The sequence below is a fragment of the Coptis chinensis genome, chromosome 5, assembly GCF_015680905.1.
Source record: "Coptis chinensis isolate HL-2020 chromosome 5, ASM1568090v1, whole genome shotgun sequence".
NCBI classification, from domain to species: domain Eukaryota; kingdom Viridiplantae; phylum Streptophyta; class Magnoliopsida; order Ranunculales; family Ranunculaceae; genus Coptis; species Coptis chinensis.
In genome coordinates, this window is record NC_141460.1 from 10,933,004 (window position 1) to 10,957,801 (window position 24,798).

At 39.5% G+C, this 24,798-nt stretch overlaps 1 protein-coding gene across 1 annotated transcript; it reads right to left on the reverse strand.

Moving 5' to 3' along the window:
• Positions 1-1,641: 1,641 nt before the first annotated feature.
• On the reverse strand, positions 1,642-3,102 carry LOC147496650 (uncharacterized). Its single transcript, XM_086562626.1, has one exon. It carries the CDS (start codon positions 3,100-3,102, stop codon positions 1,642-1,644), a length of 1,461 nt encoding a protein of 486 aa, XP_086418752.1.
• Between the last annotated feature and the right edge of the window lie 21,696 nt (positions 3,103-24,798).

Below are 24,798 nucleotides of genomic sequence, written 5' to 3' on the forward strand. Positions count from 1 at the left end.
CTTTGCTCTCTATTTCCGGCGGCATTGGATCAACTTCTTTCGCTGCGGATCTTTATTCTTTTGGCTTGTTTCTTCTTTGGATGTTCTTTGCTCTCGGTATGGATCTTTCTTCTTCTTTGGTATGGAAGCCGGCGGCATTGGATCAACTTCAGGTATTGGATCAACTGTGGATGCAGTGTTACTAGAAGCTGAGCACTCAACATCTGTTGAAGTAGCTGGATCAAGTGGAGCACTTCATCTACCTCTTTTCTGACCAGGAAGCTACGAACATAAATAAAGAAGAAGTTAACTTAGCTACGAATATAAATGGACACAAAAGAACATACACAAACAATTACCTTTGTGAGTATGGCACCATTTGGACCAACTAAGTTTAAAACACCTCTTGGTACAATTGGATTCTTGTACTTTCTCACCTGTTAAAGTGAAGAAGTTAAATAGACCTTCAAACAACATAAAATAAATTTTAAAAAGGAATACTTACATGTTCTGGGGGTATTTCTTTAACAACATTATCTTTGGCTTTGGCTTTGGCTGTCCTTTGGGGAATACTTACAGTCTCATGTATGACATCATTCATTTCCACATTCATGTAATTACCAGTCATTTCTTCATTCATAGGAGTGTCATCATTCACTTGGTTTTCCTGTAATGAAAGTTAGTGAGTACTCAAAGTAATTAAGTAACTAAAATTTAATTCAATTAAGTAAGAGACTTACAGGTGCATTTAGTATCTCTTTACATCCTCTCCTGTTGTGGCCAACCTTCTTACATCTTTGACAAGTCATTTTTTTCCCCTTTTCTACTAACAACATCTGCTTTCTTACTTGGTGATTCATGGAAGTCCTTCCTCCGCAGCTTTTTTGGCCTGCGTGGCATTCTCCTATTCTTGGGTGGCAAAAACTTTGCAACCTTGGTCTTTATCCAGAGATTCTCACCATTCAAGTGTGAGTATGCCTTCTTATTGCTTTCAACAGAATACCAGTGTGCAACATATTTCTCAGGTTCATCTCCACTGTTAAACATTGCAGCAATGGAATGACAACAAGGAATTCCACTGAGTTCCCACAGTCTACAAGTACATGTCTTCTATTTCATGTCCACTATATAAGCTATCATATCCCTTCTGATTTCAGACTGTTGGTTCCCAAAATAAAATACCCTCCAGTGCCTATATTCTAGCTTGTTTGCCTCTAACTTTTCTCTAGCTCTAGGGTATATCGTATCATCCCATCCTCGCATCATATCTATTCTCTTGACCATTCTTTCCATCAACTTCATTCTAATCTCCTCAAACATAGAGATTATTGGTTTACTCCTAGCTTCAACAATTGTCCCATTAAACACTTCACACATGTTGTTCTCAACAGCTTCACAACTAGAGTGAGTTACAAAAAAGGCCCTTGACCATGCAGCTGGATTCTTATCCATCAAGTATGTATGTGCTGCCTGATTCACTTTCTTTAACTCTTCCATAGCAGTATCAAATTCTTAAGGTGTACACGCTTTATATACCTTCCAAAAAGCAAGTTTGAGTTGCAGCCCACAATATTTTTTCTTAAAATTTGCATATATGTGCCTAGCACATGCCCTATGCTCAGCCAATGGTAGGCACAAATGTAGAGCCTCAACAAGTCCTCTTTATTGATCTGTGATAGCTGTCCACCCTTGTCCATCTAAAATATTAAAATCATTAAGCAATCTATCAAGGAACCAACACCAAGAGTCTTTGTTCTCACTCTCCACTTGTGCCCATGCAATAGGGAACATCTGGTTGTTCCCATCCCTTCCTACTGTAGTCAGAAGCTCACCCTTGACAAATCCCTTCAAAAAACAATCATCTAGACCTAATACAGGTCTACATCCTTCCAACCAACCTTTCTTCAAACTATGAAAACAAACATACATCCTCTGGAAATAACATACTGGTAGTGGTGTATCCACTTCCATCTGTACTGGGTTAGGTCTATCAACCTCTATTTTCACTGTACTACCTGAATTAGACCTGAAGATTTCATGTGCATAGTCAGACACCTTGGCATAATGAAGCTCTAAACCCTTGTCAACACCACCTAAAACTTTCCTCTTGGCTCTCAGACATTGTGTTGTAGTTACTTCTAATGCAAATTCATTCAAGATTTCAGCCTTAAAGTCTGCAAGCTTCCAGGTTGGATTAGCAAGTATCTTATTGTAATACCTCTTCGCAAGCCACTTAGAATTCCCCATTTTAACACTGTAGTTTCTACCACACTTGTGTACCTTTCTCAATGTCTTGATCTGAAAAGTTGATGAATCTTGCATATAGCTTGCACATAGCCTCCATGGACACTTTGGAGCACAAAGAGCTAGAAGTTGTGTTGCCCTATTCTTCTTATACCAAATGGATAAACCATTTGCAACTGAGTAGTTGCTCAAACACTCTTTTAACTGTTGAGGAGATGTAAACTTCAGCCCAACTTCAGGCACAAATGTAAACATGTCCTGTTGAGGATTGTAAATAGGGTAATTAGTTCTTGGGTTCTCCCTATTGACAACATGAGTGTCACACTCATAATTTGATTCTAACTCAGGAGTGTCATAATCATCACTATCAGCATACTCAGTATCATAACCATCATTAACATCATAAATAGGTACATCCACATCTTCATTATGTGGGCTAGTCATTAGTTCAGTAGGTGGTTCGGTCATTGGTTCGGTAGGTGGATCAGTAGGTGGTTCAGAAGGTGGTTTTGTAGCTGTTTGTTTACCTTTTTTTGAAGCCAACTTCTCATCCTTCCTTTGTGCATTTGATACCCTAACCTCTATCAATTCTTCATCATCAGTGACAAATTCTAAACTTCCATCTTCGCTGATGTCATCAACACCCCTTTCCTCTTCAAACTCATCTTCAACCTCAAACTCTTCATGGATAACATACACTTCAATGCTTCCATACACAGCAGCTTGGTTTAACATTTCAGAAATAGATCTTTCATTGCCGATTATTTTAAGACCATCTACTAGAGACAACCCAGGATAATGATAACATAGCTTCCAATACTTGTAGTTGAGTATATGACCCAATTGAGCAAGCTTAGCATGAAGATCATCCAAGTTCATAGCAGCAGGATCAAAACCATAGTACACTTGCTTATACCCAGCATCATAATACAATATTGGCTCCCAGAAGAACAAACCACCATGGTGTAATACTAAGTTGAACTTGTCCACTATATATATATATATATATATATATATATATATATAAATAGTTAATAAATTATTACATTATAATAAAAGTATATGAGAATCAATATACAATTTCAATCCAAATTTCGACCTAAATATACAATTACAATTTCAATTTCAATATACAATACAAATCCCCAAAATTTTCAACCTAAATAAACATACACAAAAGAAAAGGGAATAACTTTGATTATAAAAACACTTACTAAGACAAAAGAGGGATGAAGCTTTACTCTTTGTTTTTTGTTCAACACTTTACTCTCTTTACTCTCTGTGTTTTTCGATTTTTTTGGTCTATTCGTAAGTAATTGGGTTATTAAGGCACTAATTAGAGAAACCCAGGTCACGTGATTAAACACGTGAGGTCTCAATTAGAGAAATTTGACAGATTTGGATGGAAAATGGACGGAGGTACTAAATTGCACAAAATTAAAAGTTCGTGGTACTAATAGGCGAGAAACAAAGTTCAGGTACCATATAGGAAAAAAAGTGAAAGTTCGTGGTACTAAATGGTAATAAATTCACTATAAATCTAATAGAGAACTGCATCCTCCAGTGATTCACATGAATTTTATTCATTGCATGACGTTTCATATTCTTTACAGGTGCATATAACGTATGGCAATATCACTTCATCTCATCATGCTTTCTTGAGTACAGTCGATGATGTGTAGTAACCTAAGAACTTTAGAGAAGCTTAACTCTCGTCCAATATGGAGAAAGGCGATGCAAGAAGAACTTCGTGCTCTAGACGAGAATAAAACTTGGGAGATTGTTATGCTACCTTATGAAAATAAAACTGTTGATTGTCATTAGGTGTTCAGAAACAAGTTTAACAATGATGGTTCCTTAGAGAGGCCTAAAGCTCGACTCGTTGCAAGGGGATTCACCCAAACATATGGTCAGGACTACAAAGAAACTTTTGCACCAGTTGCAAAGATGAACATGTTTAGAGTTTTTATATCTCTAGCTGTAAATCAATACTTGAAATTATTTCAGATGGATGTTAAAAATGCATTCTTACACGGCGATCTTAAAGAAGAAGTGTATATGAGATCCCACCTGGACATCCGAAGGAGACTAAGGTTTGATTAGTATGCAAATTAAAAAAGGCTATTTATGGACTTAAACAATCTCCATGAGCGTGGTATGCCAAGCTCAGTTCTGTTCTAGCTATGACTGGTCTTAAGTGGAGTGATGCTGATCCTTCCTTATTTGTTAAGTCTAGCAGGTCAGGCTTGGTTGTTGTTCTTATTTATGTTGATGACATAGTTATCACAGGTAATAACCATATCAAAATCTCCAAGCTCAAGGATCTACTTCATAGTAAATTTGCCATCAAGGATCTGGGTATTATGAAGTATTTTCTTGGGATTGAAATTGCTTATTCAAAAATAGATATATTTCTTAATCAAAGAAAGTATGTGTTGGATCTTTTGCATGAAGCAGGAAAGCTGGGGGTAAAACCATCTAATTCTCCAACTGACAGTAGAGCCAAGTTGAATAACACCGGTGATCTTCTTACTAATATTGGTCAGTATCATCGATTAGTTGGTAAACTAATATATTTAACTATTACCCGACCAGATATTTCTTATGTAGTATGTTTGGTTAGTCGTTTTATGCATGCTCCAAGGACTCCACATATGAATACAGTTTCTAGAATACTACAGTATCTGAAAAGGTCGCCAGGTAGAGGTATTTGGATACGGAAAAATGGGCATACATCTATTACTGCCTATACATATGCTGATTGGGCAGGATGTCTAGTTGATCGGCGGTCTACTTCTGGTTATTGTACCTTTGTGGGAGGTAATTTGGTCACTTGGAAGAGCAAAAAACAGAATGTAGTTGTTCATTCTAGTACTGAAGCAGAGTACAGGGCTATGGCTTCCACCACCAGTGAAATCATATGGCTTCGTGCTCTTCTGATTCTGAAGGATTTATGTTTTGGTTTGCATCTGCCAACTACACTTTATTGTGATAATCAAGCTGCTATACACATTGCTGCAAATCCAGTGTTCCATGAGAGAACTAAGCATATTGAAGTTGACTGTCATTTTGTGCGTGAAAAAGTGCAGTCTAACATTGTCACTACCTCCTTTGTTCGAAGTGACCAACAACTTGTAGACATTTTTAGTAAGGGACTTCCAGCATCAAAGTTCCATGATATACTCTCCAAGTTAGGTTCGTTGAATATCTTCGCACCAACTTGAGGGGGAGTATGGAGAAGAAATATATGAAGGCGTGTGCGCGCCCTAGTCGGTTTGTGACAGAGGTTCGATAGATTTGTGTGTTTCTATAAGGGAAAGACTCCACTCTTTTAGAAACAAGACAGACGAGTGTGCACTCATGTTATGCCTATATAAATCCCTGTAACACAACCCTAATTTAAGCAAGCAATAAACATCTTTCTTCTCCCATGGACGTAAGCTGCCGTATTGGCACCGAATCATTATAAATCTTATGTTTTGTCTATTAGATTGGTTATGGTTTTCAACATGTTGTGAATAACTAACAGCGGAAACAATGATATCCACTACAAATAGATCAACCTTACACGAGGATTGATCCTTCTCTCTAGACAAGATTTCAACACCCTCCAAGTACACTCCCAACACTTCTCAATATCAACTAACAAGCATATAAAGTAAATAGAGAAGATAAAAGCATACTCACACAAGACCAAGTTTTACATGGTTCGGCAATTTGCCTACGTCCACACGGCGAGCCTTTGATAGATTAGATGTACTAGATACAAGATTACAAAGAGGAGCACTCAACACTCACTTAGAATGTATCACTCACAGTCACAAAGAATGTTCACTCTCTTTTCTTCTTGGTTTAGTTCTCTCTCAATCTCTCTCACTTAGAAAAAGATTTCTCTCACAAAGAAATGTTAAGTTTTTAGAAAAAAAACTTTTCTTTTTGTACTGGACCAAAAACGATCGAAGACTTTATGAATCGGTGGGAGCGCATGCACGCCTTGGGTAAAGCATAGTAAAGCACGAGCACACCCTCTACTTTTCCAACTTCAACTTCCAGTTTTATGGGTGCGTGCGCCCCTTGGGCTTGGCTATAGAAAAGCGCGTGCGCGCCCTCTTCTCTGACAGCAAAAAATGAACAGTACTAAAAAACAACATTATCCACCTCGGTGAGGTTTTAACACATAAAACCGAGCCGAACACTATTAACTATCCACCAAGATTCACTAGTATTCAAACCACATCTCGAACTCACCGTCAATCACCCCAAAGGGCCATGCCCACAAAGGGCCTTGCCTAAGAAGAGCACCCACAAAGAGTCATGCCCACAAAGGGCTATCTTCACAGAGAGTTATGCTCACTAAGAGTAATCACGCCCACGAAGGGCCATGCCTACGAAAGGTATCAATCAACAATGCATGAGCCTCCACCGTCTGTGGAGTACCTCCAACCAATGTTAGAATTCAACTCCATAGTGAACCTTCTATAACCCAAAGTCGTCTTGCCCTTAGGCAATGAAACAAATTCCCAAGTACAAAACTTGTCACGAGCCTCCACCATTTCATGCATATCCACCGACCAATCTTTGCAATAATCATCTCTAACAACTTCTTTGAAGTCATTTGGTTCATCACCCTCGATATTCAGTGCGTAGACAACCGAGTCCGGTCGACCATAATTTTTCACTTGCTTATCATGCTCATACTTTGTAACTTGTTTCACACTTCTCTTTGGCTTTGATCTAGCAAAAGCTTGCTGCTCAGGTTGTTGTCGCTCTACTTCTTGTTGAATAGTCCTTTCATTAAGAACCTCACTCTCTCTATAGCATCCTTTGACGCTTCCATCTCAATCACTTGAGATTCTATAGAATCACCACTATTTCCAGCCTTCTCCGACCTGCTAAAATGTAGCACTGAAGTCTCATCAAAGATAACCTCACTGCTAACCAGGAACTTGTGGTTCTTAAGACACCACAATCCGTATCCCTTTCCTCCCTTTGCATAGCCCAAGAATATAGCTTTCTTAGCTTTAAAATCAAGCTTACTATCCTTCATATGGTAGTAAGCACTAGATCCAAACACGCGCAAAGTATCATAATCAGCTGGTTTCCTGTCCACACCTCATAAGGTGTCTTGCAGTCTATCACCGGAACTGGTGATCTATTATATAAGTAACACGTACGCCATGCCACTGCATCTGCCCAGAACTCTTTGCCAAGATTGGCATTGGAAAGCAAACACCTAGCTTTCTCAAGCAATGTGCAATTCATTCTTTCTACTAACCCATTCTGCTGTAGCGTGCCTCTCACTGTCCAGTGTCTAGGAATACCCTGTTGCGCACAGAACTCCTTGAAAGGGACATAGGTATACTCAGTACCATTATCAGACCTCAAAGTCTTCACCTTTCTTCCTGTGTGTTTCTCAACCATTGCTTTCCACTTTTTAAATTTCTCGAAAACTTCATCCTTGGACTTCAAGATATATACCCACACATAGCGTATATAATCATCGATGAAAGAGACATAATACCGGTTACCTCCCTTAGAAGCCACTCTAGAGAGTCCCCAAACATCCGTATGCACATAATCCAAGATGCCTCTCGTCTTGTGCTTGCTTGTACCGAACTTGACTCAGCACTGCTTGCCATAGACACAACGCTCGCAGAATTCCATACTTGGTTTCTTCAAGTCTTTCAGTAGCACTCGCTTGCACAACTCAGACAATCCCCTTTGGCTTATATGCCCAAGGCGCATATGCCACAATTTTGTGCACTCAGAATCACCACCACATGTACCTACTGCTACATCGCCTATCATTGTACTACCCAACAAAGTATACAAGTTTCTATGTTTTTGACCCTTCATAATGACTAAAGAGCCACTAAGGATCTTTAGGACTCCACCATTTTCTACAAACTTATGGCCTTTGAAATCCAAGATACCAAGAGAAATGAGGTTCTTCTTTAATTCAGGAACATGCCTCACATCGGTTAAAGTCCTCACCACACCATCATGCATCCTGACCCATATAGTTCCAATTCCCACCATCTTACAAGCAACATCATTACCCATCAAAATGAAACCTCCACTCAAGTTCTCATAGGTAGCAAACTACTTCCTATTTGGACATATGTGGTAGGAACACCCGGAATCAAGAATCCACTTTTCGGTCATGTGGTCATCTTGTGTAGACACCGAAAAACTTACATCATCCCCATCGAAGCCGGAAGCAAGACTTGCTTCACTAACATCCTCATTCTCAAACTTACCACTCATCTTGTTACTCTTTTTTGGGCTAGGGCAATCACATAGATAATGTCTCTTTTCCTTGCAATTGTAGCACCGTACATGTTTTAAAGGCTTCTTAGAACTACCCTTCCACTTGCTTGTGGAAGTCATCTCATTCGACATCACTCTCGCCGTCTTTTCTTGTGCTTATTTATCGAACTTCTCTCCCTCAAACCTTGTATTTGACATCTTGGGAGCCATTTTTCAAGTCACACACAATAACCCAAAAATTTATTTCTCTTGGAAATTTTATTGAACACCTTGTTTACACAAAATTCGAGCACTATGGTTCTTCACCAAAACTCAAAATCCTAGGTCGTAAACCTAAGCTCTGACATTAATTGTCACACCCCGAATTTCGACAGAATTCGGAAAAACATTATTTGTCCCCGACTCTTCGATTTCCGAGGTGTGACGCACTTCCACTCCCAAAACCCATAAACAGCTTTTTAAAATATGGGATAATTAAAACCAATAAAATTTTTAACTTAAACAAATGGTCATCTTCATTACCAAAAACAATTTACAAATGAAAATGCAAATAACCTTATCTCAACTGAAAATCTATATCACCTCAAGGGAAAACAAAACTTATCCTGAGATGCAATGCTAACGCAAACCACAAGCAGCAACCAATCTTCTTCATCACTAAACCTGTCAAGACTTATCAACTATGTTCATTTAATGAACACACCCGATAAGCAAACATGCAAATCGGGTCAGCATTATAAACAATGCTGGTGTGAGTAGCCCTAAAAACAACATATACTTATACAAATATAAACACAATCCACAAGGCAGTTAGTTCCTCCACCGAGGCGCCTTAACTTTCAACGACAAATACAACATCCTTAAGAATAATAATTAAGGCAGGTAGTTCCTCCACTGAGGCGCCTTAACTTCCCACTAACCACACAACAAACTATACACATAATAAATAAGGCATGTAGTTCCTCCATCGAGGCGCCTTAGGTTCAACTAAACAAATAACCAAACAAACATATTATATCGTGCATTCCTCATTTCATATGCTCAATCACGGATTGGTCGTCTCTCTGCCAAGTAATTAGTTTGACCCACCCTTTCTGCAAACTATATATAATCATCTATCTACATATACATCATTAACAAACATATTACCATAATTATATTAATTAAGGTTTTCTTTTGCGTGTCCCTAAAATCACGTCAGATCTATGTCTTACCTAGTTTCCTGGCTACCACAATCGCTACCCAACGCCGAACATGTACATCCACATGCCTCCCTTTACATAATGAGCCACTCCGTGCGTAACTACCCCGAAATGGATGCCGCGACACCGTAAATCCTCACACGGAAGCCAAATCTATGTAAGCACCGCCACTATTCGGCATAAAATATTGCGATCATCGTTCTATTTTGCGAACGGAATAATCAAGCCACTATTCGCTCGCCCGGAGGGCCATTCAGCTTTTTTGAAACACCGGAGAGGCGCCAAGGCCATTCAGATTAACTGAAACGCCAGAAGGGCCAATCACATGAGTTGTGGTAGTCAGGTTCTAGGATTTTCGTTACGTAATTTATTCAGGTGTCATACATTAATGACTCATAAACATTCCACTATATCACGTGCAGGTCACTTGCCTTATTGCACTAAGCCACAATATCTAGAAACATCACAATTATATCTCATAACTAAATTTCATTCTTTCACGTGCCAATATATTATTGCACTACACCACACTCCCGTGGGCAAATATTCACCAATACTATATTAGCATCTCACATATAAAATAATGGAGTGTATATACATTTCTCCAAGATATTGCATTAATATAAATATCCCAGCATATTATATCATGTCACAATGCTTCAACGTATCACATACATTTTTATTAAAACGTATTAGGAATATAAAGTCTCCTAACATCTCAATATCGTCACGTGTCAAAAATACACAACATCAATGTCAAATCTTAATTAGATAATGACCACCAAATTTATACAAGCTTCCACAACATTTTAGCATTTGATTGTCCATACAATATACACATAAAACGTAGTAGCAATAAATAAACGATCCACGATCCACAATCAAAGCCCAATATATATATTTTTTACACACTACTCACGTCAAATCTAAATTAGATAATGACAAACCAAGTTATACAATCTCAACAATATTTTATTACTATATTTATCCATATAATCAAATATGTGAAAAACTAGAAAAGTCAACATTCCCAGTCAAAGTCAACGGTCAACACATCATGGGCAAGGTCAAACTCAACATGTGATAGTCAAAGTCAAAGTCAATATGTCCCCCGTCAAAGTCAAACCGGCCCCGGTCAAAGTCAATGTCCCCCGTCAAAGTCAATTCATCATTGTCAAAGTCAAACTGCGTTTTCCGGTGTTCGACGGTTCGAGGTAATATAGCCATGGTTCATGGCTAAGGTCAATAGTGCATGGCTCATGGGCTCATGACCAAGGTCATAGTCCGGACCCAACTGGCCAAGCCCAAACCTTAGAACCCGAAAGTCCAAACATGTAAAGACCCAAAAGATCTATTTTTAAGTCCAATGGACTGGCCCAAGCAATATCAGAAACGGGCCCAAAACTTATACTGACCTGGCCCAAAACATAATTGGATTCGGCCCGAAAACAAACAAGGAAAAATCGGCCCCCAAAATTTAACTGAAACTGGGCCCAATCTAAACCGAAACTGGGCCACAACTTAATTTGGAACTGGCCCCACACTTTAATTGGGTCGGCCCAAAGAAACAAAGAGAACTGGCCCAACATAACTAATGTGGTCCGGCCCCTAACAACTTAACAAAAATCCGGCCCCAAACTAAATTAGATTTCGGCCCACACAAAATAAGGTTTTTGGCCCAACCAACAAAAGGTTTAGGCCCAAGGAAACCTACCCAGGCCCAAGCCCAAGCTAATATCAAAACCGAGCCCAACAACTTAACATAGGATCTGGGCCCAAACAAAACACTCTGAACCGGCCCAAAACAACTTAACTAAAAACCGGCCCAACCAAACTAATGTTTTTGGCCCAACCGATTTGGTTACTGTTCATCTTCTCCAACCTGTTTTTCTCCTCCACCACCACCAAAACCGATCACCACACCTTCCACATGACCACCCAATTAAACTAATCGGTTTTAATCCTTGCAAAAACCCCTACAACTTTACTAAAAGCTAAAACCCCAACTCTTAAACCCACCATCTTCTCCAAAACTAGATCTGGAGCTAGTACCGCCGCCATTAACAGCTTGTTTCCAAGCTTTAACAGCCCCCCTTAACACCCATCGAAACCCTCAACCACCAACACTCCATTACAAAACACAACAACCAAAAACCGTTCAACTAAACATTTACTGGCGGTTTTCTCCAGCCGCCATTAACGAGTTCTCCGAGCTTCCCTGCCCCCACTCGCCAGCACCCAATCGACAGTCCCAACACCACTCCTCAATCCCGACGTCCATTCTCTGAACTCCCAACAACAACCAAAACAAAACAACAATAATATAAAGATAAAGGCAGTAAGATTCATGGGGCTGGCGCCTCCATGAACGCCTGTTCAGAGCTTCGACCGTCCACCCCATATCCATCCCGACATTCTAAGTTCAAAGCAACAACTACAGCAGTTTTTTAAGTTCAAACCATGAACAGGGGCCTCCCTCGTGCTCACGCCATTAACGGCTTACGAGCCGGCCAGGTTCAAAAACTAACACATATCGACGAACCACATAAATTATAAAACTGGTCGGAAACACTTTCGACAAGAAATCCGTAATAATAATAAACAGCGAAAAATCATAGTTTATGAAATTTGTAAATTCTAAAATGGACAAAAAATTATCGTTTTTAGTAGTGGTGAGAGATAAACTCTACTCACTGACGTAATGTACTTCGACGAATCCTCCCAGCCCGAATCGTCGTGCTCCAATGCTCGAGTAAACAAGCTGCCTCCATTTTTAATATTTTTATTCTCCCAGAACCCTATTCTCTAGAACAATGTGTTTATATACTTGGGTCCGAAACCCAAGCCCAACACAGACTCGGGGCAAGAAAATCAGGCCCACATGTCCCGAATCCAATCCGACGAATTTTTAAAATAAATAATTAAATTAATTAATAAATAGAAAATTACGTATTTAAAAATACGGGCGTTACATTAATTGTTGTGAATAACTAACAACGGAAACAACGCTATCCACTACAAATAGATCAACCCTACACAAGGATTGATCCTTCTCTCTAGACAAGACTTCAACACCCTCCAAGTACTATCCCAACACTTCTCAATATCAACTAACAAACATATAAAGTAAATAGAGAAGATAAAAGCATACTCACACAAGACCAAGTTTTATGTGGTTCGGCAATTTGCCTACGTCCACACGGCGAGCCTTTGATAGATTAGATGTACTAGATACAAGATTACAAAAAGGAGCACTCAACACTTACTTAGAATGTATCACTCGCACTCACTTAGAATGTTCACTCTCTTTTCTTTTTGGTTTAGTTCTCTCACAATCTCTCTCACTTAGAAAAAGATTTCTCTTACAAAGAAAGGTTAAGTTTTTAGAAAAAAAAACTTTCTTTTTGTACTGGACAAAAAACAATCGAAGACTCTGTGAATTCGGTGGGGGAACGTGCGCGCCTTGGGCAAGGCATAGTAGAGCGCGAGCGTGCCCTCTACTTTTCCAACTTCAACTTCCAATACTGTGGGCGCGTGCGCCCCTTGGGCCTAGCTATAGTAGAGTGCATGTGAGCCCTCTTCTCTAACAACAAAAAATGAACAATACTAAAAAACAACACTACAGCTCTCAATAAATTGACATGTACCATTCGGATGCACTTGCCCATCATTTTTGCATAGAAGTGGTGCATAGTTTTAGATGTTACATAATTACATAGCTCACACCCCCTCCTAAAGGACAAAAAAGTGAAAAACAAGTAAAAGGAAGTGGAACATAATACACATCATGGAACTGATCACTTTATAAGTCATTCGATATGTGACAAGTGTTATAATTTACATCCCTGGTGAGATCATCCGTAATCAAAAAGTTTGTAAAGGTGGCAGGAGTGGTGTCTTTTACTAATGAGAATTCTGGGAGCCTACTGAATTTGAATATTCGATCTTTCTGAAGCTTTGATGCTAATTTGAACATTCCTAACAAGGCGTTTGCCTCTTAATTAAGTCATAAATGTTGGGGTTTATACCAATACCAATCAATTCCCCCACTACACAGATAACTTGTATTTGAACATAATCCAACTCCAGACAAATTCGATCTAAATATCAACTACAATCTATACTAACATGCCCAACTCGCTAAACAACTATTAACAACAGATAATAATGTAAAACAGTAAAAGCAAACCACAACACAAAGATTTATCGTGGTTCGGCCAATAATGCCTACTTCCGCAAGAACTTGTTCTTTATATAAAGTGGGAAAGAAGATTACAATCTCTCCTTTCAGTCTCTCACCTTACTAGATCACTCTTATCTCTTTACAGGGTTGTCTCTCTGTAAAGGTTATCTCTCATTTTGATAGCTTTCAAGATTGAGTTTTCTCTGACTTTTGTGCTACCTCTCGTATGTTTTCTGGGTGTTAGGTTTTGCCAAAAACTCTAACTCTTATTGCAAACTCGCGGTCCCAATTTTCTTCTGAAAATAGACTTGGGCGTGGGTCGCGCCTTGGGCAAGACCAAGTCGAGCGCAGGTCGCGCTGAAGGTACTGGAAGTTTTCCACGACATGGGCGCGGGTCGTGCCTTGGTCAAGGCCAATCTGAGCGCGGGTCGCGCTTTGACATTTCCATGCAGAATGAACTTCATTTTCTCTCCTCCTCATGTGAGGGATAAAACCAACAATCTCCCCCTCCCAAACAGTGAGGGGGGCTACCTCCATGCAATTTCCAAATCAACAGGAGGAGTGTGCCGCCATTCTGGCAATAGCACAACAAACATCAAACTTACCTTTCAGGAAGACTTTGGTTATCATATCTGACCTGTTCTTGTCGGTATGGATTTTCTCGATACACAAATGCTTGTCTTTGAGTACTTCTCTAATCCAATGATAATGCACGTGTATGTGCTTGGATCTAGAATAAAAACTTGGATTCTTGCTCAAATAGATGACGCTCTGACTGTCACATAGAACTACAAACTGTTTCTGTTTTAGCCCTAGTTCGTCGAAGAACCTCTTCATCCATAGCAACTCTTTGTAACCCTCAGTGGCTGCAATATACTCAGCTTCTGTAGTGGAGAGGGCAACACACTTTTGCAACTTTGATTGCCAAGAAATTACTCCCCCTACAAAAGTAACCAGATAACCGGAGGTGGACTTCATCGAGTCAACATCACCTCCCATGTCTGCATCAGTGTAGCCTTCAAGTAAGGGCTTACTTCCACCAAAGCACAAACATGATTTGGAAATGCTCTTGAGATATCTCAATATCCACTTAACACCTTCCCAATGTTCCTTCCCCGAATTTGACAGAAATCGGCTTATAATGCCCACGGCAAAAGCTATATCCGGTCTTGTACACACCATTCAGTACATCAAGCTGCTCACTGCGGATACATAAGGAATCTTTTCCATCTAACTCTGCTCATGATCACCCTTTAGACACATCTCTTTGGTCATACAGAACTGGCCACCAAGCGGACAACTGACTGGCTTCGCTTGATCCATGTTGAATCTCTTCAACACCTTCTCAATGTAGCTTTCTTTGGAAAGCCACAACTTCCCACTCTTTTTTTCACAAGTGATCCGCATCCCAAGTATCTACTTTGTTTGACCCAAATCCTTTATCTCAAAGGACTTACTCAAGTCTTTCTTCAGCTTGGATATCTTGTTGATGTTTAGGTCAACTATCAACATATCATCCACATACAGTAATAACACTATGAAATCCCCATATGGAAATCTCTGAATTAACACACAATGATCAGAAGCAGACTTCTTGTATCTTTGCTTCGCCATAAAGGAATCAAACTTTATGTACCACTATCTTGGTGCTTGCTTCAACCCATACAAGCTCTTTATCAGCTTGCATACTAGGTGCTCCTTGTCTTTGACCTCAAACCCCTCTGGCTGGTCCATGTAGACATCTTCTTCAAGGTCTCCATGAGGAAAAGATATCTTAACATCTAGCTGCTCAACCTCTAGGTTCATACTTGCGGTCATACCCAATACCACCCGGATAGAAGTTATCTTCACTACAGGAGAGAAAATCTCATCAAAGTCAATACCTTTTTTTTTACTGAATCCCTTCACAACAAGGTGAGCTTTGTGCCTTAGGTGAGGATTTCTCTCTTCATGCTTGATTTTGTATATTCACTTATTCTTGAGAATTTTTCGTCCTTGCGGTTTCTCAACTAACTCATAAGTGTGATTCTTATGCAAAGAATCCATCTCATCATGCATGGCCTTCAACCACTTCTCCTTGTATGTACCCTCAAGTGCCTCTTGATAGTACATAGGTTCTCCACCATTCGATAGTAGCACGTACGTATGTGGTGGATACCTGGTTGAAGCTAGTCTCTCTCTATCTGACCTCCTTGCCCCATCTGCTGGTGCCTCAGGAGGATGCACTTCTGCTTGCTCTGGTGGTGGTTCATGCATCTCATCTGCATCTTCTATACCAATAGGTTCTATCCTATCATGAGTAATATGATTCTCATCATGAGCTTCAGGCTCATGGTTCTTTACATTCTCAATGCCTTCTGCACGTTCCACAGTAGGAACTTCTGGTTTTGAATCAACAAGATCATTGGTGAATGCCTGTAGCTTCTCACCCTCCTCAAAGTCTGCTATGATTTGGTCTTCTAAGAACACAACATCTCGACTTCAGATTACCTTCTTGTTAATCGGATCATAGAGTTTGTAACCAAACTTTTCATCTCCATAACCCAGAAAAATGCACTGCGTGGCTTTGTCATCAAGCTTGGATCTCTCATCCTTCAGAATATGCACAAATGCCCTGCACCCAAATACCTTCAAGTATCCATAATCAACATCTCTGCCTGACCATACTCTCTCTGGATAGTCACTATTCAGAGGCTTTGACGGCCATAGGTTGATCACATGCAAGGTTGTATGCATTGTTTCTACCCAGTAGGTTATAGGTAGCTTAGAGTGAGATAATATGCATTTCATCCTCTCTATAATGGTACGGTTCATTCTCTTTGTTATTCCATTTTGTTATGGTGTCTTGGGAATGGTCTGCTCATGACGAATCCTATGACTCTGGCAATACTCTTCAAACGACCCAATGTATTCACCCCTATTTTCTGAGCGAATACACTTTAACAACTTCCCATTCTCTCTTTCCACCATGCTGTGGAATTTCTCAAACATGCCAAGTACTTCATCCTTGGTCTTCAGATTATAGGCCCATATCTTTCTTGACGCATCATCAATGAAAGTCACAAAGTATGAAGCTCCCTCATGGGACTTCACTTTTATAGGACCACATAAGTCTGTGTACCCTAGTTCAAGGACATTGTCCTTTCTATGAGACGGGAATCTTTGGAAAGACACCCTGTGTTGCTTTCCTACCAAACAGTGAGTACATGTATTTAAATGTGTACCTTTGATGTATGGCAAGGCCTTTTGCTTAGCAAGAACTTCCATCCATTTTATGCCGATATGACAGTCTCTTGTGCAACAGTTCAGAGGAAGCTTCTTCTTCTACCACATTCACTTCTGCTTTACACAAACTAGCCTGTGTTTTGTAAAGAGAGCAAGTTTTCTTTCCTCTTGCTGCTACAATGGAACCTCTGCTCAGTTTCCATGCCCGTTACCAAACGAGTTTACAAAGCCATCGTCATCTAATTTCCTAGTCGAAATTAGGCTTAACCTTATGTCAGGGACATGTCTTACATCCTTGAGTGTCAAGGTGTAGCTGACATTGGTTTCTATATGAACATCTCGAATGCCTATATTCTTCGAGACGCCACTGTTACCCATCCTCACTTCACCATATTCACCACAGCTGTAGGTAGTGAAGAATCCCCTGTGCAGTGTGACGTGATAGGATGATCCTGTATCTATCACCCACTCTGTATCTTGATATGAGGTGCTAAGACAACACATACCACAATCTAATATAATTCCCACTAGATCGTCGACTAGTGCAGTAGTATCTCTGCCTGTATTTCCGTTCCTCTGCACCATGTCTTCATGTACACAGTTATTCTTCTCATCCCTCTTCTGTGTTTTGCACTCGTATCTGAAGTGACCCTTGGTGGTACAATAGTAGCATTGCCTCTCTGCCTCAGAAGTTTTAGCTTCACCCCTAGATTTACTTATGTCATCACCTCTAGAACGAGATGGTTTTCTGCTTTTATCTCTCCCCCATTTCTCTGTGAAAAGGATCTCTGAGTGAGAGGAGCTGCCTTTTGAACTCCTTCTAGTCTCCTCATTCAAAAAAGACGTGGTAGCCATCTCCATAGTAACAATTCCATCCTTGGCTGCTCCGTGTAGAGAGACTGCTAATGTCTTCCAACTTTTGGGTAGAGAGCCTAATAAAAACAAAGCCTCAACTTCGTCTCCCAAATTAATCTTCATCAAATGCATCTGATCGATGGTATTATGTAATTCGTTAAGATGCTCAGACATTGAAGAACCTTCTTGGTACTTCGTGTCGGCAAACTTCTTAACGACCAACACTTTGTTTCCGCCCGACTTCCTCTCATAAAGGTCTTCGAGTTTCTTCCACAAGCGGAAGGCTGTAGTCTCTTGGGACGCATGGTGAAATACACTGTCATCAATCTACTGTCGAATGTATCCAATCTCTTTTTTGTTAAGCTTTTTCCACTCAGCCTCATCAGTCTTTTCTGGTTTTACTCCATCATTCTCAATGGGTAGTGTCAAGTCTTTGCAGTATAGCAAGTCTTCCATCTTGGCTTTCTAGATGGTGTAGTTCTTCCTATTCATACTCATCATGCGAGTGTTCACAGACTCGTCTATCTCTACAAGTTATTTAAACTCAAATCTTCTCTCAGGAATTTTGTCAAACACCTTTCGACCAAGATTTAGATAACACCCTAGGCTAATCTAACCAAAGCTTTGATACCACTTGTTGGGATTTATACCAATACCAATCGATTCCCCCACTACACAGATAACTTGTATTTGAACATAATCCAACTCAAGACAAATTTTAAATATCAACTACAACCTATACTATAACACCCCGTCTTTTATTTGCTTTTCCTATAATAATAGTAATATTAATAGTAATAATGAAAATAGATAAAACAGATGTAGGATAACTATCACCTTAGGGATAAAAGTCCCGTAAGTAAAAATAGATAAGTTTCAACCCTTATTTTCGGGGAGGTTTTTTTTTTTTTTTTTTTTAAAAAAGGGTTTCTCACGGAGAGTTTTGAGGGAAAAACACAGCGAGGGTTTTAGAAAAAAAAATGGAGTTTTACTGAAAGAAGAAAAGATTTTGAATGAGGAAGATCGTCCTTTCGCGCAACAGTCGACTTCGGTCTTTCGAGATTTTTCCCGCTTTCGGAAAGCTGTTCGATTTATAAACAGTGAGTAGATATTTTACGTTTTTTTATTTCTTGTTTACTATAGATTTCATGATACGAGGTACTGTTCACATGATGCTTTGTTTAGTCAGTACGATATACTATGTAGTGTTAACTACGTAATAATTTTGAATAAACCTATATGCAGAAGTGGATAAAAAAATGAGGGTAGTAAATTGATTGCTGGCTATAAACAAACTGGACGATTTATGTATTCTGCTTTGGTTGGATGGAGAGTGTGGGTTCGGCAGGTGGTCGAAGAAACCGGTTGAAACCGGCGTCAACCTCAGAACCCCAGGACGTCCTATTCTTTGTTGTGTTTGACTGATTGTTTTGTTAGAAATTTTGGTTGTACTGTTAGTTGGTATTTGATTGTGCGCTGGAGAGTGAAGTTGAAGCTTGGGAATAGGGCATTAATGGAGGTCGAAAATATAGATCCAGTTTGAGGGAGGAAGTTGGGGAATCAATGAATTGGGTTTATGGTATGAATTAAAGTAGTAGGGATTTTGTTGTAGGTGAATTTCGGTTAGTTGGAGAGTTGATTTCGTAGTGGGTTGGGGTTGTTGAAGCTCCAGAGAAGCCATTAATGGCGTCGATTCGAGTTTTTATAGTATAAGGAAATTATGATTTGTTGGTATAGGTATATGGGTGGGTTTTCTCAAGGAACCCAACCGCTAGGTTCATTGTGGAGATGGATGGCCGGTGGTGGCTGTTGTGGTGGTAGTGGCGCTGGTGAGGGAGGAGGAAGATAAATAGTGCGATTTTAGTTTTGGTTTGGGCTTGGGCCGAACTAAAATCGTGGGCTTGAATGTTTTAGTTTTTGAAATTCCAATTAGGATTTCTGTTTTAGACTTTGGGCTTTGGGCTTTTGGGTTGGAAGAGTTTGGGACTGGTTGACTGATGTTGACTCTTGGCAGGTTGACTTTGACTTTGACAAGAGTTGACTTTGACCAGTTGACCCAATTTGACCTTTTAACTCGGATTATGATTTGGGCTATTAGGATAGGTCTAGGGCTATTAACATGCTTGGCTTTAGGCTAAGACCTTTATCTATACGTGTGTACGTGTATTAACTACTATGTGATAATTCCATTTTATGATATGCGACGTTATAACACTTAGACATCGGTACATTAATAATGCGTAAACATATTTACCGCACCCTTTTAGATCTCTCCACGTCTCAAGTTTTGGAAAGGAGTCTTATGACTGAAGATGTCATGTGATAGGTGGGCATTTATTGAATGTGCCATAAATGGCCTATTAGCGTTATAATTGGGTATTCATTGACTGTGCCATGAATGACCCGGGTATTCATTGAATGTGCCATGAATGACTAGATTGTTTGGACTGCCCTAGAGAGGAACTAAGGTATTTGCCTTGCAGGTCAATTATATTCCTTGAGTGTACGGGAATGTAGGGTTGGGTATTCCTTGAATGTGGCGGGAATGACCTAAGGTATATAGGTACTAAATGGTGAGTGTATAAGAAAAAAAATTGATTAATTGATAAGAGAAATTGATTTGATTATGCGAGTGTGTTTGGGCTTACTTTTGAATACCTATAGGATATCTACATATGTTATATAGAATTTCTAACTTTTTTTAGCAGGAGGGTATGACTTAATAACATTTTGCACAAGGACGCGGTCCTACCCTTATACAACAGTGGATATCGGTAAGTTTTAATTCAATGACTTAGTTATTAAAACAAGTTATTATAATGAGTTAATAAAATGGAAGTCTTGTTTGGGAAGAAACTATGCCGGTTGAAATGACGGAACTACCTGTCTTCCAAGCTGAGAATGATTATATTATGATATATTTAAAGTGTTAGTTGGATAAGTAAAGATTGGAAATGTTTATATGTGGTTAGTCTACTCATACCAGCAAATTCCATTTTGTTGACCCATGTTTACTTTGTTTTGGCAACGTGGGTGTATTCTTGGGAACATAGGTGGAAGGCAGTGGAACCGCGACGTTTGATTTGGATTTGTTTATGGAGCATTTCGGGAGTTTATTTTAATAGGTCTGAAATTTTGGAAGTATGTAATAACGTAGTTGCATATTCATATGACATGAGAATACGATGTTTAGCGCATCTTTAGGAGAGCAACCAAAAAAACACCAAAATTTTGAACCAAAAAAACACCAAGCAACTTTAGGAGCAACATAAAAAAAACACCAAGTAACTACGCGGTTTTGCCAAAACCGCGCTATATAGCCGACACGGTTTTGGCAAAACCGCGCCACTAAAGCCCAACTAAAGGCCCAAGACCACGCGGTTTTGCCAAAACCGCGCGGTGTTCTCAAAGTTACGTGCTACTATTATATAATCAGGACCAAAGCCGCGCGGTTCAATCACTTTCAACTCTTTTCTCAATTATAAACCCTCTCCTTAGTTAAAAAAAAAAAAAAAAAAAAACTACCTAAACTTTTGAAATTTTATATGGATCCTTTTGAACCTTTCGACGGTGATGATTGGCAGTACACAAATGACATTCGCGATGAGGGAGAAGAATCCGAGGAAGTACAATATGGTGGGGGAGAAGAACCCGAGGATGTCGCGCCGACTGATAGACATCTCTATGTATTGGAGTATCAGATGAACGACTTCGATTGGCAATTTGCACCTGGAGAAGCACTTGATATGGAAGTTGTGTCTTCTACACGTGACCCAAAACACGTGTTGAGTGCAGTGACTACTCAGGTAATTAATTAGTTTTGATTAAATATTTTGAATATTAATTAGTTGAGTTGGACCAATTAATTATTTATCTTATAACGATTTTTTTTATAATATCAAAGATGTTATTGACTACCGAAGTTAGATCGGCTTTTACTTGGTGTTAGAGAGTGGTGGAAGGTTATTAGGAGTTTGGATGAGTTTGTACATATTAGAGATAGTATTTTGTATACACCTTTGGGTATTTTTTGATTGATCGCGGATTATGAGAAGGCCGATTGGCAAAGGCCATAGCTTTAGTAGAAAGATGGTGGAGTAGAACTCATACATTTCATTTCCCTTGTGTGGAGTTAGGGTTCTCACCACTAGACTTCACTATGATTTTTGGGTTGAGTATCGGTATAGGCCAACCGATACCTTTTCATACAAATTATGAGAATATTGATAGTATGCTTATGAGTTTTCCTCGTTTGGGTGCGGATGCTTATGATTCTTCTGGGATTAAGCTATCTCATATTAAGACTGCATATATGAAACCCCTCTTGCATCCTGATACACGAGCGGAGTTAGCTTTGACTGTTCTACCGGTAGTGAGGGTGCCGACGAGATGTTAGGGCTTTTTGATGTTTTTATTGGGCATGTTTTGTTTCCCAATGGTCATTCTACTGATGCACGACCGATATTATGCTTATGTATTTGATTTGCATACGATGAGAGATTATGACCTGGGTAGCTCAGTATATGCCACATTGATATCGGCGTTAGATAAAGCTTCACAGGCATTCGGAAGTAAAAGTCCTCAGATTGCAGGATTCACGGGACTTTTAGAGATTTGGTTTCATGAGTACTTTCGATGTCTTTGTCCTAACATAGACATGATTGCTGATACTCGCCCTAGATTTGCTAGTTGGTCAGGGCCTCACTTGACTCGTAACAGAGGGCAGATTAGGAATAATATCTGTATGGCTCGTGCTCAGATTGATATTAAATCATTGTCATCTATTAAGTGGAGACCTTGGTGTTTGTCTACTGCCTTTGACGATCCAGTTGTATAGCATGCTTGTGTGTTGTCACGTCACAGAGTTGTTTTTGCCGCACGTGACTATCATGTTTGGTACTGTGGCAACAGATGTTAGAGGCAGATGACTGGACATTATGGAGTTCCATGTGCTCCCATGCCAGATGTTAGTGATGCAAAGTCGTGGGGTAGAACTCATATTCATGAAGTTCATGCTAGTTGTGGTCCTTGGCCAAATGCATCTTCTTTTGTTGTTGAGCAGACTGCTGATCAGTATTATAGATGGTGGAACCGTGTCTCCATGGGTCCGTTGTTGCCTCCTGTTGGTCGGGCTAGCAACTTCGAGTTTGTGGGCCTGGAAGGGATGAGACGTGAGCTACGTGATTCCTCATCCGCCACAGCCGTTACAAACCCACAACCTCTCGAATGCATATCATCCGGCTCGTGGTTCCGCCAAGAATCCTCGATGTTTGTCGGTGTGGACCTGATGGGGAGCCTACTTATATTTCCATTCCTCGAGGTGCCTCATGCTCGTTTCTCGAAGTTAGAGCCGCGATATTGATCAAGATACCATGGTGAGTTTAATTGTTTTATTTATCTTCTTCATTATATATATAATATGTACTCACAATCGTATTTTCTTGGATTTTAGGCCGAGGTTCTAGAAAGATATGAGAACCGTGTTCTTATGTTTGATGGGATGAGGACTGCCTGTATCATTATAGCCAAGAAAGAGAGGAGGCATATTCTCGACATATCAACAATCCCAAATAAGTATGCGATGACGAGACTCGGAAAGTGTATGAGAATATGCAGCAAGTGTACACGCAGCAACATCAGGGATATGAGGAACTTCAGGCTGAAGTAGTTAACCTCCGTGCAGACAGAGAAAATCATGATTCTCAGATTAGGAACTTAGAGGAGCAGCTTCGGAACGTCCAAATAGAGAGAGGAGAGGGATCGAGTGGTAAGGGGCGTAAGAAGAGAGCTAAATAAATTTGATGTAATATGATAGGTTTTGGATTATTTTGGATATTATATGATTATATCATAATCATAGATTTTGGACTGTATAATCATAATCATAGGTTTTTAATTTCTTTAATTTTTTTGATTTTGAATTACAATTCTTAATTTCTTCAATTGCACAGTTGTTAATTTCTTAACTTCTATGCACAACTCATAATTTTTCAAGTTCTATGCACCATAGTTCTAATTTTCAAAAAAAACGCACGCGGTTTTGGCAAAACCGCGCCCATTGAAGCCCAAGCCCACGCGGTTTTGCCAAAACCGCGCCATAGAAGCCCATTTAGCAGCCCAAGCCCACGCGGTTTTGCCAAAACCGCTGGTGTTTCAAACCTGCGTAAAGTGATTTGATACAGCATCAAACCTGGAACCAAATATTGGTCGATTTGGTGTTTGGTTTGGTGTTTTTTAGGTGTTTTCATCAACATGTAGTTCTCCTGAAGTTGAAAAAACACCAAATTCTTGATGCTAGGTTGATAGCATCAAGAACTTATACTAATTTCTCAACCATCACTTTATTAAAAGACTATCTTCCGTTCAAAAATCATCATATAAAACTCTAAGAATAATAGGTCTTAATCCAAAATAATCCAACTCATAATATTAAGACCTATTATTCTTAGAGTTTTATATGATGATTTTTGAACGGAAGATAGTCTTTTAATAAAGTGATGGTTGAGAAATTTTGGAGATATTTTGTTGTTAAGTTGATTCTTTATGATGTGGGTTTTAGGTTTTGACATGTGTTGTATCCACCCCGTCATAGCCTGGGTTTTTAGACAATTGAACCGAGTGATGTTTGAGATATTTATATTTCAAATATTCACTTTGTAATTGTTTAGAAATTCGGGCTGTGACATATACTAACATGCCCAACTCGCTAAACAACTATTAACAACAGATAATAATGTAAAGCAGTAAAAGCAAACCACAACACAAAGATTTACCGTGGTTCGGTCAATGGTGCCTACTTCCACAAGGGCTTGTTCTTTATATAAAGAGGGAAGGAAGATT

Excerpts from the sequence above, each read along its gene's own strand:
- LOC147496650 (XM_086562626.1), bottom strand. The coding sequence starts at position 3,102 with ATGAACTTGGATGATCTTCATGCTAAGCTTGCTCAATTGGGTCATATA.